At 41.8% G+C, this 14,390-nt stretch overlaps 1 protein-coding gene across 15 annotated transcripts in view; it reads right to left on the bottom strand.

The window, feature by feature from the left end:
• Positions 1 to 14,390, bottom strand: part of wdpcp (WD repeat containing planar cell polarity effector) — a 231,328-nt gene that overhangs the window by 50,975 nt on the left and 165,963 nt on the right. For all 15 annotated transcript variants that reach the window (XR_009064525.1, XR_009064524.1, XR_009064523.1 and 12 more), the window contains 3 exons: positions 10,845 to 11,445; positions 3,513 to 3,701; positions 3,297 to 3,420 (listed from right to left, as the gene is read on the bottom strand). Coding sequence is in view for 12 of the 15 variants with exons in the window: in XM_057847347.1 (XP_057703330.1) it covers positions 3,297 to 3,420; positions 3,513 to 3,701; positions 10,845 to 11,445 (914 nt within the window). In the remaining 3 variants the exon portion in view is untranslated. The remainder of the gene's footprint in view (positions 1 to 3,296; positions 3,421 to 3,512; positions 3,702 to 10,844; positions 11,446 to 14,390) is intronic.

The raw sequence follows: 14,390 nt of genomic DNA, 5'->3' as shown, positions 1-14,390 counted from the left end.
TATTCGATGGACTGGTTAGTTCAAATAATCGATTAATCGGATAAGGGACATGAAAAATTAAAATACCCGAGCTGAGCCTGAAACGGTACAAAAAATAAAAATAAAAATGAGGATCTATGTACACCAAAAGAACAATTGGCTTACACAGAAAAATTCCGCTAGCTTAAATACTATAAAATGCTAACTTAAAAAAAAATTTTTTTTTTTTAATATGCTCTTAACAAATGGTTCAGCCACATATTCCCACAAACAACGGCTGAATATACCTATAGACCCTACCCACCGACGTCACAAAATCACGTGCTCGCTGTATGGTTCCGCCCACTTGTCCGTCATTTTGTGTCTGTATTATCAATGGTCTCAATTGATCGAGCAATTTATAATGCATTTCATGGAAGACCCGGTGCTTTCGGATGCCGTAAACTCACTTGATGCGTTGCATAAAAGGCGTTATGTGGAAAAGCTTCAGTTTATCCATTCGCCAGATCCATATTTGATGCCTAAATCGATGTTTTTCGACCCGCTGTCTCCGCCGTATTTGCCTGACATCTGCTAGCTACCCTGAACTGTACAACTATCTTGTCCACACAAAATCAGCCTATTCTCACGAAAGTTTGAAAAACTTTAAGAGCTTGGAGGCTTATAAATACTTCGTTGCTGGTTGGGTGAAACAGGTCCTCGTCCACGAAAATTCGGCAGGAATCTATCTTGTGCTTGGAAAGGTGAGTTACGAAATTTTCAATTCAAAATCTTTTGTTATTGCTAACATCCACTGTCAAGTCTAATGTATTTCATGTCGTTTGTCAATGAAGTTAGGGCTTTTAATGTTTATATGGTTTAGCGATAGCACTCTCACTGCATACATACGTGTATGTTGTCGGCGATTAGCCTAGCAATGATCTTAATTGTGGTTGTCAGCCCAAAACCCTCTAAATATATATTAAATGCATCTTACCAGATATAAAATGACTACTACATAATCTGTGGTAATCGTTTGGAGCCCAGTTTTCTCGTCGAATTGCAGCAGCCCATCTCGCTCTCTTCTCTCCGGGTCTCTCGGAATCCGGTAGAACTTCAAGTCTCTCCGTCTTCTCCGTCTATCTTCTCTGTTATTGCAACCGACCGCCACACACGCCTTCACCATTTTGATTATTAATGTTAACGAGCAGAAAAACACGTCGTAAATAGGAGGAATGTATGTAGCCGTAACAGGGAAACATGATGTGTTGACGGACAATTGGGCGGCACCAGTCAGGAGGAAGGAGTTGTGACGTCACGTGGGTAGGGTCTATAAACTAAATCATGAATGCATTAAAAAAAGATTAGCTCAAACAAAAACTTAGCTTACGTTGGTCTTAACAGGGAGCAGTGGGATTCAGCCAAGTGAAAAGAGGCAGACCAAAGGGCAGGTAATCAATAAAACTAAATGTAAACACTTTCAAAATAAACCATTACAACGCCATTTTAATTCAAGGAATACTCGAAGCAACAAAATTTAATTCGAATATTTTTTTCTAATCGAATACTCGAGTTAATCGATTAATCGTTGCAGCACTACATTATATACATTTTGTCATATTCTCTTCTTAGCGTTATCTCATTATCTCAGTCTTGTCACTTTTCTTTTCATCATTTTTCAAAAGTTGTCTCTTGGGAGTTTGTTTAGTCTCTTCAAATCATTTGCTTGGTGCAAAAAAAGCCCTACACCATAGCAATAATTTATTGTGCAAGATGTATACTCTAAACCAGTGGTTGTTAAACTGGGTTCTATTGAACCCCAGGGGTTCGGTGAGTAAGTCTAAGGGGTTCGGCGAAGAGCCCCTATTTTTGTACGCTTACGATTAAATCTAGGCAAATTGGCTTTTAAGACCAGGTTTTTGGACTTGTTTGCTCCCAATTTACAGGCTGAATCCATTCCTTTTAAATGCTAGTCCTCGATCTGATGGGAGTAGGAACTGGTTTGTTCAGTGGAAGGTTGACTCGCACTTGGTATGAGGGAATACAAAAGACCAATGGGCAGTGTGGTCTCAAATTTTGACCTGCTTATAAAACATGCCCTCAAAAGAAGAAAAGGAGAAGACTTTTGAATGAGAATTTGCTAAATTATTAGCCTGCTAGCTTAGATATATCGGTTTTGAATTTGAAAAAAATTGCTTTATTTTCTAATTCCAAAGGGTTTCAGATAATCCACATGTAAAACTTGTGGAGTTCGGTACCTTTAGCAAGGCTAAGAACTAGTGTTGCACCAATACCTTTTCTTGGCCCCGATACCGATACCTGACTGTGCAGTATGCCGATACCGATATCACTTTGTTTGAAATTTATACTGTATATAAACAAAGGAAATCCAGTAGAACTTTTTATTGCATACCTGTTATGGGTGACAATAGTTAAATAAACCTTTGGCTCGCAAAGGCCAAAATAGTGCTAAATTTGTGAAATTAAAACATGTATAATACTAGCCCAACAGTAAGAAAGTATAAATACAATAAATGAAGAATGAATAAACTTTTTTAAACCTTAAGTTTTGTCTCTCAATGGCCAAAAAGTGCAACTTTCACGAAATTATAAGTAATTATAATTGACCACAGCGTCCTGTCTCTCTATTAGCCTCTCTCTCTGTGGACCAGCAACAACACACACATAGCAACATATCTTAGCTTACTTCTACAGCACTTTTGAAAAAGGTCTCAAATTACTCCGGCATTTCTTTCAGTAAAAGACAATAAAAGTAAAGTAGACCAAGTGAGCTGACCTCTCTCTTGGTAGCAGTTGCTGCTGTTGTAGCCTTAAACTCTTTGTGTTCGTTCACGTTTCATCTTCAAATGTTTTATCAGGTTCGAGGTATTGAAACTGGCCGATTTAAATCCACCTCTCGAAACTTTCAAGCCGCAAATCTTGCATGCAGTTATTGTACTCGACGGAGATTATAAGACGAAATATGTCCAGACCACCGAGTTTGTTTTTCCTACATATGAAAAAGCTGCCCCGCCATTGGTTAAGAACGGCTATTGGCCCGCTCTCATTGGTCTGGAGCAGGCCAATAGCGATAGCTGCTTGGCATTAAAAGTGATCACGTTTCATCACACAACAGAAAGTGTAGTGAGCGTCAGGAGAAAAAAAGGCTGCGGTCAAGTGTAGTACTGCACCGGTAAATTGTAACGGTGCCCTCTTTGTTGGTACTTGCCGATACCGATACCACCAGTTCGGGCCGGATCGGCCCCCCCTGTCGATACTGGTATTGGTGCATCTTTACTAAGAGCCATTGCTCTAAACCCTGAACAAGCAACCTTTACCTGACAAGGTGGTGGAAGAAGCGTCTGGAGTATTTGTGGACGGGCTCCTTATAGTCTGCCATCACGCTATCGGGAAGCGGTGCGGGAGGGTTGTAAAAGGTTGCCAATGCAGCTTCTAATTGCTCTGAATGCATACAAAAGACAGAAATATATGTTTTTGGTGGTGATGGTGGATGTGTGTGTGTGGGGGGGGGGGTGTTAATGGCAGAGACTCACCCTCGGTTTGTGCATCCAGAGGCAACTTTAGCAAGTGGTTGATGATGGCACTCAGGCCTCGCCAGCACTGCTGAGGTGCGCTGCTCCAGTCCATGGCCTCCAGAACGCTCACAGCCTCCTGCTCTTGACAAAGACGGAGACGCTGCTGCAGGACAGGCACCGGGCCCAGATGATCCCCGCTCAGGACCCCTGGTACATATTTTACATTTGTTAATACCTCAAATTTGCTGAAAGTAACATTTTTAACTAATTAAAGCTATTCACCTCGATAGAATTAGAATTGGAAGAGGTCATTCGCTGCCATCCCTCCCAGTTATTAGACGTCTATGACCGTCAATGGAAACCATTGAGTTAAAAGAATGAATTTGTAATACGTTTTGAGCACCCGTGCTTGATCTTCTGTTTTGTTATGTGTGTGAGCAGATTAGAAGGCTACTGAATAATGAAACGATGAGCTCTGGTAACATGGCCCCCAGCGTGTGGGTGTGCGTGCCTACAAACATGAGATGAATGGCCAAGGTTGCACATGATTCACTGTGACACGATTTTTGGGGTTTATTTTGGGTTGGTGTGCTCACATTCACGCTTACATACGAGTTCAAATGAGCGTGTATTCTGATTGGATGAGCCTTAAAATGTTCTTCTGCATTCATTTGAGAACCAAATTAATGGAGGGAGGTGTCTGTGTGATTATTTGTGCGTGCGTGCGTGTGTGTGTGGAAGAGAAGAGGCAATTAAAATGACAAGCTAGCAATTAGCAAGCCCCAAATCCCCAACAGTATGTGCTAATGTGTGTAAATACATCTGCTGCAGTGCACGCATATATGTGTGTGTATTTCCGTCAAGACAACACCAAATTAAAGCCATGTGTAATGTTCAAACCCAGGTTTGGGTTTAAAGTTGGGCTGCCACAAACGATAATTGTGATAGTCTATTAATCAGTGATTACACTAATAAACAATTCCGGGAAAAAAAATCTGTTGTTTTAGGTCTGAAAGCGGTTCCCAACATGTTTATGGGTGCAGAATCAAAACTGATAACAGTTTTTCTCTTTCATGTCAAGGGTTTTTCTCCACATCTTACCTACGTTACTAGTAGGGGTGCAACGGTTCAGTTAGCCCACTGTTCGGTTTGAACCTCGGTTTTGGGATCACGGTTTCGATTCGGTTTGCGTTTTGCATTTTTCTTTTTCTTTTAAAAACTGCCTTTATTTTGCATTTAAAAAAATGAAATAAACACTTAAAACATTTTCGACTGTTAAAAATAAAATGCCTGTTAGGTCTTTGGCTAGTGTAGTGACTGACTACTGAAATAGACACACAGTAGTAAAAAAGTTACTTAGCAAAGTAACTGGTGATACCTTTCATGGTTTGTTTGTTTGTTTGTTTTTTTTTTAATTAAAAAAAAAACAAACAAACAAACCCAAAAACGTAGTAACCTTTGCTATGTTTGGAGGTCATTTAATGTTGTGAATCAACCGTTAAAGTTGATAAAATTGCTCCCGTTTTTGCATTAGTTCCCTTCTGTCTACTTTCGACATGTGAAAATTTTAAAACTGTTTCATCCTTTAAAGATAGATTCAAGTCAAGATTTTGCCGATTAAGGAGTATTTTAGATAAAAAGTTGCTTGGGTACGCTCGTAAGGTTTACTACAACAGAGCCTTTCTGAGAAGTTTACTGCTCTAAAATGGCGGCTGTTTACTAACGCTACCGAGTCTGTCATTTCGCATGTAGTTCTATATGCATGAGATATCTAGGCGTAGATTGTATGTTGTCGGCTAAGTCAGGTAATATTGGAGCCACCTAGCCTAGCATCGCGTTTGCTACAGTGTCTCAACAAACACTCTTCGCTCTCCGAGTCTCTGACTTTTCTCGCGTCATTCAACCAACGCATTGTCTCGTTGCAGAAACGGTGACCAAATCCAAACGGATGAAAAAAAAACCGTAATGCACGAAAAACGTGCAGATTTTGAACGTAACGTACGGCGTACACATTTAAAAATGAGTGCTCACTTGTACAAATTACGACGAGAATGTACAATTTGACAGGTATGAATTATAGTGGACCGTCACAGTTAGGTAGTAGCACTCTGTAGCACGGGACGTCCAACTTCCAACTATCAGTGGTTAGGGCGAAACTATGTGCTTTAGCGAAATCATCTTCAATGGCTTTGCGTGCCATTTCATAAATGTCGGGGATTACGTTGTTGGAGAAATATGTCCGCGAGGGAACAATGTAACGCGGGTCAAGCGTTGCAAGTAAATTACCGAAGCCCGCCGTGTGTTTTCACTGGTGTCATCTTCGGGGTTTTCCTACCCTGAGAAAGTGATATCTGTGGGTAATGCCGGCTGAGGTGCCGGAGTCAAGTTATAAAAGTGTTGCCATTAGCATGGGGAACAAGCGCTGAGCAATGCTTGCAATTATTTTTTTCTTCAATATTATCTCTCCCTCCGCATTGTAGTCCATGGGGAAACCAAAATGTTGCCACACCGCAGATTTGAAAGAAGCCGGTGCTTCCTCAAAATTCGGTCTCTCCACTCCGCTCGCCATAGCTATTTGTTTCCTTTCTTGTTTCACTTTCACTTCGCTCGTAAGCGAGAGAGGGCGTTACTCGGCTTCTATTACACAGGTGCTTGACAGCGATCTGACATTTACTTGCGGGGCGGGAATTTCTCCACAGCGGTGCTTCACGTCAAACACAGGCACACAGAGCTCGATCAATTCATTCCACAAGCGTTCGGAATACATTAACTGCAAAACGGAAAAGGCGTGGTTCATAAAGGTGTATTGAACCATACAGGGCGAACCGTACAGTTCGGCTTTGAACCGCAAACCGTTGCACCGCTAGTTACTACATGCACATACTGTAACTACCATATTCTTTGTTAAAAAAACAAAAAAACAATTAAATAAGCATAGCACCCATGTCTCTCTCAATCATATACATATTATGTCAATATAATGTCTACAAGGACAACGCCAACTTGATGATTATACACACTCAGCAGGAAAACGGTACTTAACAGTATTTTCAAATAATTATAACCACCTGGACGTCACGAAGTGTACGTAAAAAAAGTCGTCCGAGAGTAACATGAAAGCGGATGCTATGCTAATGCTACAAGTTACATTTAGTGTGTGATGATCACTCGGAACAGACCTTTAAAGTCTAAAGCAACATTGGATATTCTCTCTAGGCAAGACAAGAAAACAAATCTTAAATCGTGTGTGCAAGCCTTGAGAGGAGAGGACACTGGTGAGTTGGGGGTGGGAGGACGCAGCACGTCACATGAGTGACACAACCAGGCACTACTAACATGCAGGCTAACTACACCTAAAATCATCTCGTTCTCGTCTAGTCAGACGAAAACTTGAATGAATCTCGTTATATTTTTCTCTCCTAAACACGTTTTTAGCTTGTTATAGTCTCATCATTGTCATGAAAAGTGTTCGTTGATGAAATAGTTTCGTTGTCGTCATCCTTGACGAAAACACCGGCCTCCACTAGTGTGAAAAGGCCTATACTTTTTTTTTTTTTTTTTCCCGAATTTTGTTAATTTACATTTTAAAGATAAATAAAATTTTGAAATAAATGATTACAAAAATACAATAGAATATTTGTTAAAAGGCTCCAAAAGAGGATTGGGACAATTATTAGGTCAACAATGTCTGTGAACAATTCATAGACTATCTAATTGATTGTTGATTAACTTGATAATTGATTAGTTGTTGATTAGTCAATTCATCGTGTGCCCACAAAATTTGAACACCTTATTCCTATTTTCCATTTTGCATTACTACTACACAGGGCAGACAGACCCACTTTTGGCCCACATGTGTGCCCAGATGAGATATCTGTGTGCAGGCAGGGGGCTGGCTGGGTGGGTGGGTGTTTAGTAGGACGTTTGTAGGGGTTTCCGCCAGTGAGCTTCTTTCCTCTTATAGGGGAAAAAAAAAACAGAACTTGGAGCTGGGCCAAGTCTTTCTTCATTCTGTCATGTAGCGAGTCTTGTCAAAGGAGTCAACACAGAGAAGTGCTCACAAACAAACAAATGGCTATGTGCGTGTGTGTTTGGTGGCGATGGGGGGATTATCATGGAGAAAAATGCGTGCAGTCGCTTCCTTCATCAAAACGTTGGCACACCATCAGACGAGACAGCGCCATTGTTGGAGGACACCCTCCCCTTTTCCACATGCATAAAAAACAACATTTTCTACCTATACATACTGTACACACCCGCACAAATAGTATTACACTGTCACTCTCACGTGTGGGTGAGTGGTCAGCAAGTCCGCCACACAGTTCTGAGAACAAGGGTAAAATCCCGGGCTCCAGCCTTCCTGTGTGGTGTTTGCATGTTCTCCCCATGCCTGCATGGGGTTTCCGTCTTCCAAATACATGCATGGTAGACTGACTGAACTGTCCCTAGGAATTAGGGCTGAACGATATTGGAAAAAACGATTAGAGAGGCCTGTAATTGTTAACATGGGTAAACCTCAACCATGAGAGACAGAATGTGGAAAAAAAACCATAAAATCCCATTGTTTGATTTTTAAAGAATGTATTTGCAAATCATGGTGGAAAATAAGTATTTGGTCAATACCAAAAGTTCATCTTAATACTTTGTTATGTACACTTTGTTGGCAATAACGGAGGCCAAACGTTTTCTGTAACTCTTCACAAGCTCTTCACACACTGTTTCTGGTATTTTGGCCCATTCCTCCATGCAGATCTCCTCTAGAGCAGTGATGTTTTGGGGCTGTCGCTGGGCAACACAGACTTTCTCAACTCCCTCCACAGATTTTCTATGGGGTTGAGATCTGGAGACTAGCTAGGCCACTCCAGGACCTTGAAATGCTTCTTGGGAAGCCACTCCTCTGTTGCCCTGGCTGTGTGTTTGGGATCATTGCCATGCTGAAAGACCCAGCCACATCTAATTTTCAATGCCCTTGCTGATGGATTTTCACTCAAAATCTCTCGATACATGGCCCCATTCAGTCTTTCCTTTACACAGATCAGTCGTCCTGGTCCCTTTGCGGAAAAACAGCCACAAAGCATGATGTTTCCACCCCATGCTTCACAGTGGCTATGGTGTTCTTCGGATGCAATTCAGTATTCTTTCTCCAACAAACACGAGAACCTGTGTTTCTACCAAAAAGTTCTAATTTGGTTTCATCTGACCATAACACATTCTCCCAGTCCTCTTCTGGATCATCCAAATGCTCTCTAGCGAACCGCAGCCGGCTTTGGACGTGTACTGGCTTCAGCAGGGGGACACGTCTGGCAGGGCAGGATTTGAGTCCCTAGCGGCGTATTGTGTTACTGATAGTAGCCTTTGTTAATTTGGTCCCAGCTCTCTGTAGGTCATTCACTAGGTCCCCCCGTGTGGTTCTGGGATTTTTGCTCACTGTTCTTATAATCATTTTGACGCCACGGGGTGAGATCTTGCATGGAGCCCCAGATCGAGGGAGATTATCAGTGGTCTTGTATGTCTTCCATTTTCTAATAATTGCTCCCACAGTTGATTTCTTTACACCAAGCGTTTTACCTATTGCAGATTCAGTCTTCCCAGCCTGGTGCAGGTCTACAATTTTGTCTCTGGTGTCCTTCGACAGCTCTTTGGTCTTGGCCATAGTGGAGTTTGGAGTGTGACTGACTGAGATTGTGGACAGGTGTCTTTTATACTGATAGACCCGTTAGACCTCATTAGACCTCGTTAGAAGAAGTTAGACCTTTTTGAGAGCCAGAAATCTTGCTTGTTTGTAGGTGACCAAATACTTATTTTCCACTCTAATTTGGAAATAAATTCTTTAAAAATCAAACAATGTGATCTTCTGTTTTTTTTCTACATTCTGTCTTTCATGGTTGAGGTTTACCCATGTTGACAATTACAAGCCTCTCTAATCTTTTCAAGTAGGAGAACTTGCACAATAGGTGGTTGACTAAATACTTATTTGCCCCACTATATATTGCAATATTAAAACTAGAAGAATGTTCACCAGGTGACTTGTATAGCTCTGTTTGGGGAGACTGGTTGACTCACCATGTTTTTGTATTAGGGTATTGCATTCAGTATTTTATTAGATTGTTTTTCCTGAGTTTCCCCCTTGTTTTTCTCATTTATCCATGTATTCTTATTTTTTCCTTTATTTTACGTTCTTTAAACAACTGATCATATTCTTCACTATAAGATTGTTATCTTCGTTTCTGTATTTTTTATCGTTGCATTATAGATATAAGGTGCTTTAATTTACTTTAATTGTATTTGTTCATCTTCGATGATTTTTACTATCCTCAAATACCAGAACTAATTGCCATTTTTTGGTCAGGGATATTTCATGCTTTTATTGGTTATTTTTAATGTCAAAGTTACATTGTTTTGTTTAATGAGAAATGAGCACTTACGTTTGCCTTTTTGAAATTGCTTTTTGTCTCAGCCATTTTCAAAGAGCCAAAAATATAAAGGAGGGCATGCTAAACTTCATGATTTCATTTCGATGGGTAAAGTTTTGTCAAATCATCTCCCAGAATGCAATAGCAACTAAATTCAGTGTAATTATTGATTTAGAGACATGAACGTGTCATGTCCTTTAGCCTAATGCTCAGGTCTGAAGGGGTTAAGAACTCAAATTGAAAAAAATGTCAAAATCGTGATACATGATTGTATTCATGTAATACAGTTTAATCCAGGCTAAAGGGGTTAATCAGTGACTGATGAAGATTGCTGTATATAATAGGGATACAGGAAGCCATGCCCCTGCACACTTTTGCTGCTTTTATGAAGCAAACCAAAAGTTTACGTGTTCAAAAAAAAATAAATAATCGCACATCCTGCGATAGGACTATTACGCAGCGATCATTGCGATAAATATGTGTGTGCATGAATCAACCGATACTGCCTATAGTTAGATCCAGCACCCCAACGACCCTCGTGAGGATAAACGGCTTGAAAGATGAATGAATGTCTTTCTCACACACACAAAGTTGAAGTCACTATGCTGTTTGCATGTGCGTTAGTAGTGAACACGCTTTGATTGGCAAACTTTATCAGGCCCCCCCTGAGGAAGTGTGCAGCCACCACAAATGATTTATCGGAAAACTGCTTCGCACAAAACACCTGCAGGGGAAGGTGGCAAGGGAAGGGCGGGGTAGATTTTGCCCACCTGGGGCACTTATTGAATGACCTCTGAGAGCAAGACATTCGCTCACCATGGAGCGCGTCCACAAATAAACTGGAGGAGGCAGTGAAGCAACCGAGGACAGCGACCCAAAGCAAAACCAAACATCTAAAATTAAATTGATGATGACTCAGTCGACACTACATACATACCCAGTTGTAACTTTAAGACTCCAAAGAGTCCCCCATGGAAGGTCAGCATTAGGGTGTCCACTTCATTGGTGCCTCCTTCAGGACCCGTGGCCCACTGTAGTATCTGCATGGATCCAGGGCAGAGAAGGTGCCGTCCCAGTTGGAGAACAGCGGCGGGGGACACCTCCTCACCCAGTGGCGCCACCTTGACGGGCGCCAAGCTTACGTCCAGGAACATCAGATCGGATGCCGCCGCCACTGCAACAAAGGCTCCAGCCGGATGCCAGGCCAGGAGAGTAGGTGGAGCGGGGCATGAGGCCCGCAGGGAGACCCCCCGACGGTGGTCGTAGAGCACAAGGGAAGAGTCAGCGAGGCTCAAGAGGAGCATGGTTTCGCCGGGGTGGTGCACACAGCAGACGGGTGGGGATGGCAGCGTGATGCGGATGGCGGATACACGCTGCAGGCGTCCTTTGCCGTAATCGTACATACAAGCTCTAGCCCAGGATGCCTCTCTGGAGTTTTGGGATCCTGCGGGTGCTTCCACCGTTAGCAGCTGATTGGGTTGGAAATTGCTGAAGGTGCAAACCAGGAAATCGCCTTCTGTCTGCATGGAACTCAAAACCTGAGCAAAAATTTAAAAAAAGGATAACATTTTTCGCCCTGATTTAAAATCCCAATTTGAAACACTACAAATCCCAAGTTGGAACCATAACCTGATCTTCAATTCCTTGTTTAATACCATAATATTGACTACAAAAAACCCTAGTTTTAAGTAATAACCCTTTTTTGAATACCCAACAACAATATTTCAATTTGGCTTGAAAACTATATTTGAAGCCCTTATTCTTGCGGAAATTGGTTTAAATCCTAATATAAAGGTCTCAACCTAATTTGAAACCCTAACACTGGCCTTTAAACACTAATTTGAAATTAGGTGTGGAAACCTCTTGGTATCACACGATACCCTACGATTTGCGATACAAAGCTCGCGATAACGATGATCTCACGATACTGCGACACAACGATTATCGATACATTGGTCAGGTAATTATTCTAGGATATTCAACAAAACAAGTAAGTACCACAAAAAGAGGCTATTTTGTCCTTCTGCGGTAAGTTTATCACGAGTCCAATCCATTTGAACTGGGAGGGTGGCAGCGAATGAACCCCTCCCACTTCAAACGGACCCCTCCCACTTCTGTGACCATCAGTGGCAGCCAATGCCAGGCAACGAGGTAATTCTGGTAATTAGGTGCGCTGTGCGTGTGCTTGGAAGCCATGTTGCAAGTGACGTTACTTACGTCACCAAGTGACGTCACCACGTCAGTACGGAGCATGTGCAGAAAGAACGCAACCAGACACCATTCCGCTTCCCTGTTTACATGATATAATTTTACTTCTAATCGGTTTGGGAAAAGGAATATTCCACCCCTGTGAATCGGAATGAAATTCCATTCGGTTTGGGCCTGTTCATTCCGAATGAGGTGTTTATATGGAACACATTTATTCGGTTTGAACATCTAAACCGATTGTAATTGGAATATTTGGCTCCGTGTAAACGTGGCAAGTGACTGCTCTGGTTTTGAATGAACGAATGTTCATTCGCCCTTCCTTGTCTTAATGGATTGGGCGTCGAGTGCTGTCAATGGCAGCCATAGAGTTAACTGAGACACTATTATGGGGGAAATTTTGGTAGCAACTTGTTGGTTCTTTTTTAAACATTGACATCTTTTTAAAAAGCTACCTCGATTATTGTCATAAGAAACCTTTAGGATGAAAAGCATCACAATATGTCACCATTTCGATATTTGAAACCACAACAAAACATGCGACAAGCGCAAGACACAGCGAAACACTGGCATTGAATTGTGAATATTTAGATTTTGAGTCAGTTTACAGTGGTTTGAAAAAGTATCTGAACCGTTTGGAATTTCTCACATTCCCGCATAAAATTGACATCAAATGTGGTTTGATCTTTGTCAAAATCACACGGATGAAGCAAAACTGTCGGCTTTAACTAGAACCACCCAAACGTTTATAGGTTTTCATATTTTAATGAGGATATAATGCAAACAATGATAGAAGGGTGAAAATAAGTAAGTGAAACATCACATTTAATATCTTGTGCACCCCCCTCCTTTGGCAGCAATAACTTCAACTAGATGCTTCCTGTAGCTGCAGATCAGTCCGGCAAATCGATCAGGAACAATCTTGGCCCATTCTTCTGTACAAAACTGCTGTAGTTCAGTCAGATTCCTGGGATGTCTGGCATGAATCGCTGTCTTTAAGTCATGCAACAGCATCCCAATGGGGTTCAAGTCTAGACTCTGACTTGGCCACTCTAGAACATGTATTTGTTTTACTGAAATCATTCTAAAGTGGATTTACTTCTGTGTTTTGGATGCATGTCTTGTTGCAGCATCCATCCTCTTTTTGGTTTCAACAGTCTGACCGACTGGCTCAGGTGTTCCTGCAAAACATCCTGATAAACTTTTGAATTCATTCTTCCATTAATGATTGCATGTTGTCGAGGCAGCAAAATAGCCCCAAATCCTGATGCTCCCTCCAAAAGGCTTTACGGTGAGGATTAGGTGTTGATGTTGGTAAGTTGTTCCATTTTTCCTCCACACATGACGTTGTGTGTTACTCCCAAATGATTCGACTTTGGTTTCATCAGTCCACAAAATATTTTGTCAAAACTTCTGTGGAGTGTCCAAGTGCCTTTTTGCGAACATTAAACGAGCAACAATTTTTTTTTAGACAGCAGTGTCTTCCTCTGGGAAGTCCTCCCATGAACACCATTCTTGGCCATAGTTTTACATATAGTTGATGTGTGCACAGAGATATTGGACTGTACCAGTGATTTCTGTAAGTCTTTAGTAGACACTCTACGGTTCTTTTTTACCTCTATGAGTATTCTGCGCTGGACTCCTGGCATCATTTTTGGTGGGCGGCCACTCCTTGGGAGAGAACAACAGTGCCAAACTCTCTCCATTTGTAGACAACTTCTCCGACTGTCGAATAATGAACATCAAGATCAGACATATCCAAAGTCCGGCCTGGGGGCCAAATGCGGCCCGTGGTCAAATTTCATCCGGCCCCCAGCCTCTGTCATGAAATCAATACCATCTGGCCCCCACACAGACTTAATAAATTGGTCAGCAGTACTGCCACCAGCATATGAAGTAGCTTACACACTAAATGCTGCTCCTCGTTTACCCACTAAAAGGCAGCAGCACTCTAAGCAACATTACCCTGTGTGACCCTTTACTCCCAATTTTCTAAAATGGCGACAATCAACAAAAAAAGTTGACTGCGACGGCCGACGCTTCAAGGATAGGTGAAAATTGGACTATTTCTTCACTAAAATACGCAACAGCTGTGTCTGGGTGAGACAAGACACGCTGACCTGTACGAAAAGATTACAGGCAGCGAGAAATTGAAGCAACTTGAAGCTAGTTTAATTTCACAGCAGCAGTATTTCGCAAGTGCCCGAGAGTCGAAAGAGAATGCCACAAGGCTAGTTGCGAGATTGTTGAAATTATTACCGCATTGGCCCGAATATAA

Source organism: Corythoichthys intestinalis, chromosome 10 (genome assembly GCF_030265065.1).
Source record: "Corythoichthys intestinalis isolate RoL2023-P3 chromosome 10, ASM3026506v1, whole genome shotgun sequence".
NCBI lineage: Eukaryota > Metazoa > Chordata > Actinopteri > Syngnathiformes > Syngnathidae > Corythoichthys > Corythoichthys intestinalis.
This window is presented reverse-complemented; position numbering and strand designations above follow the sequence as displayed.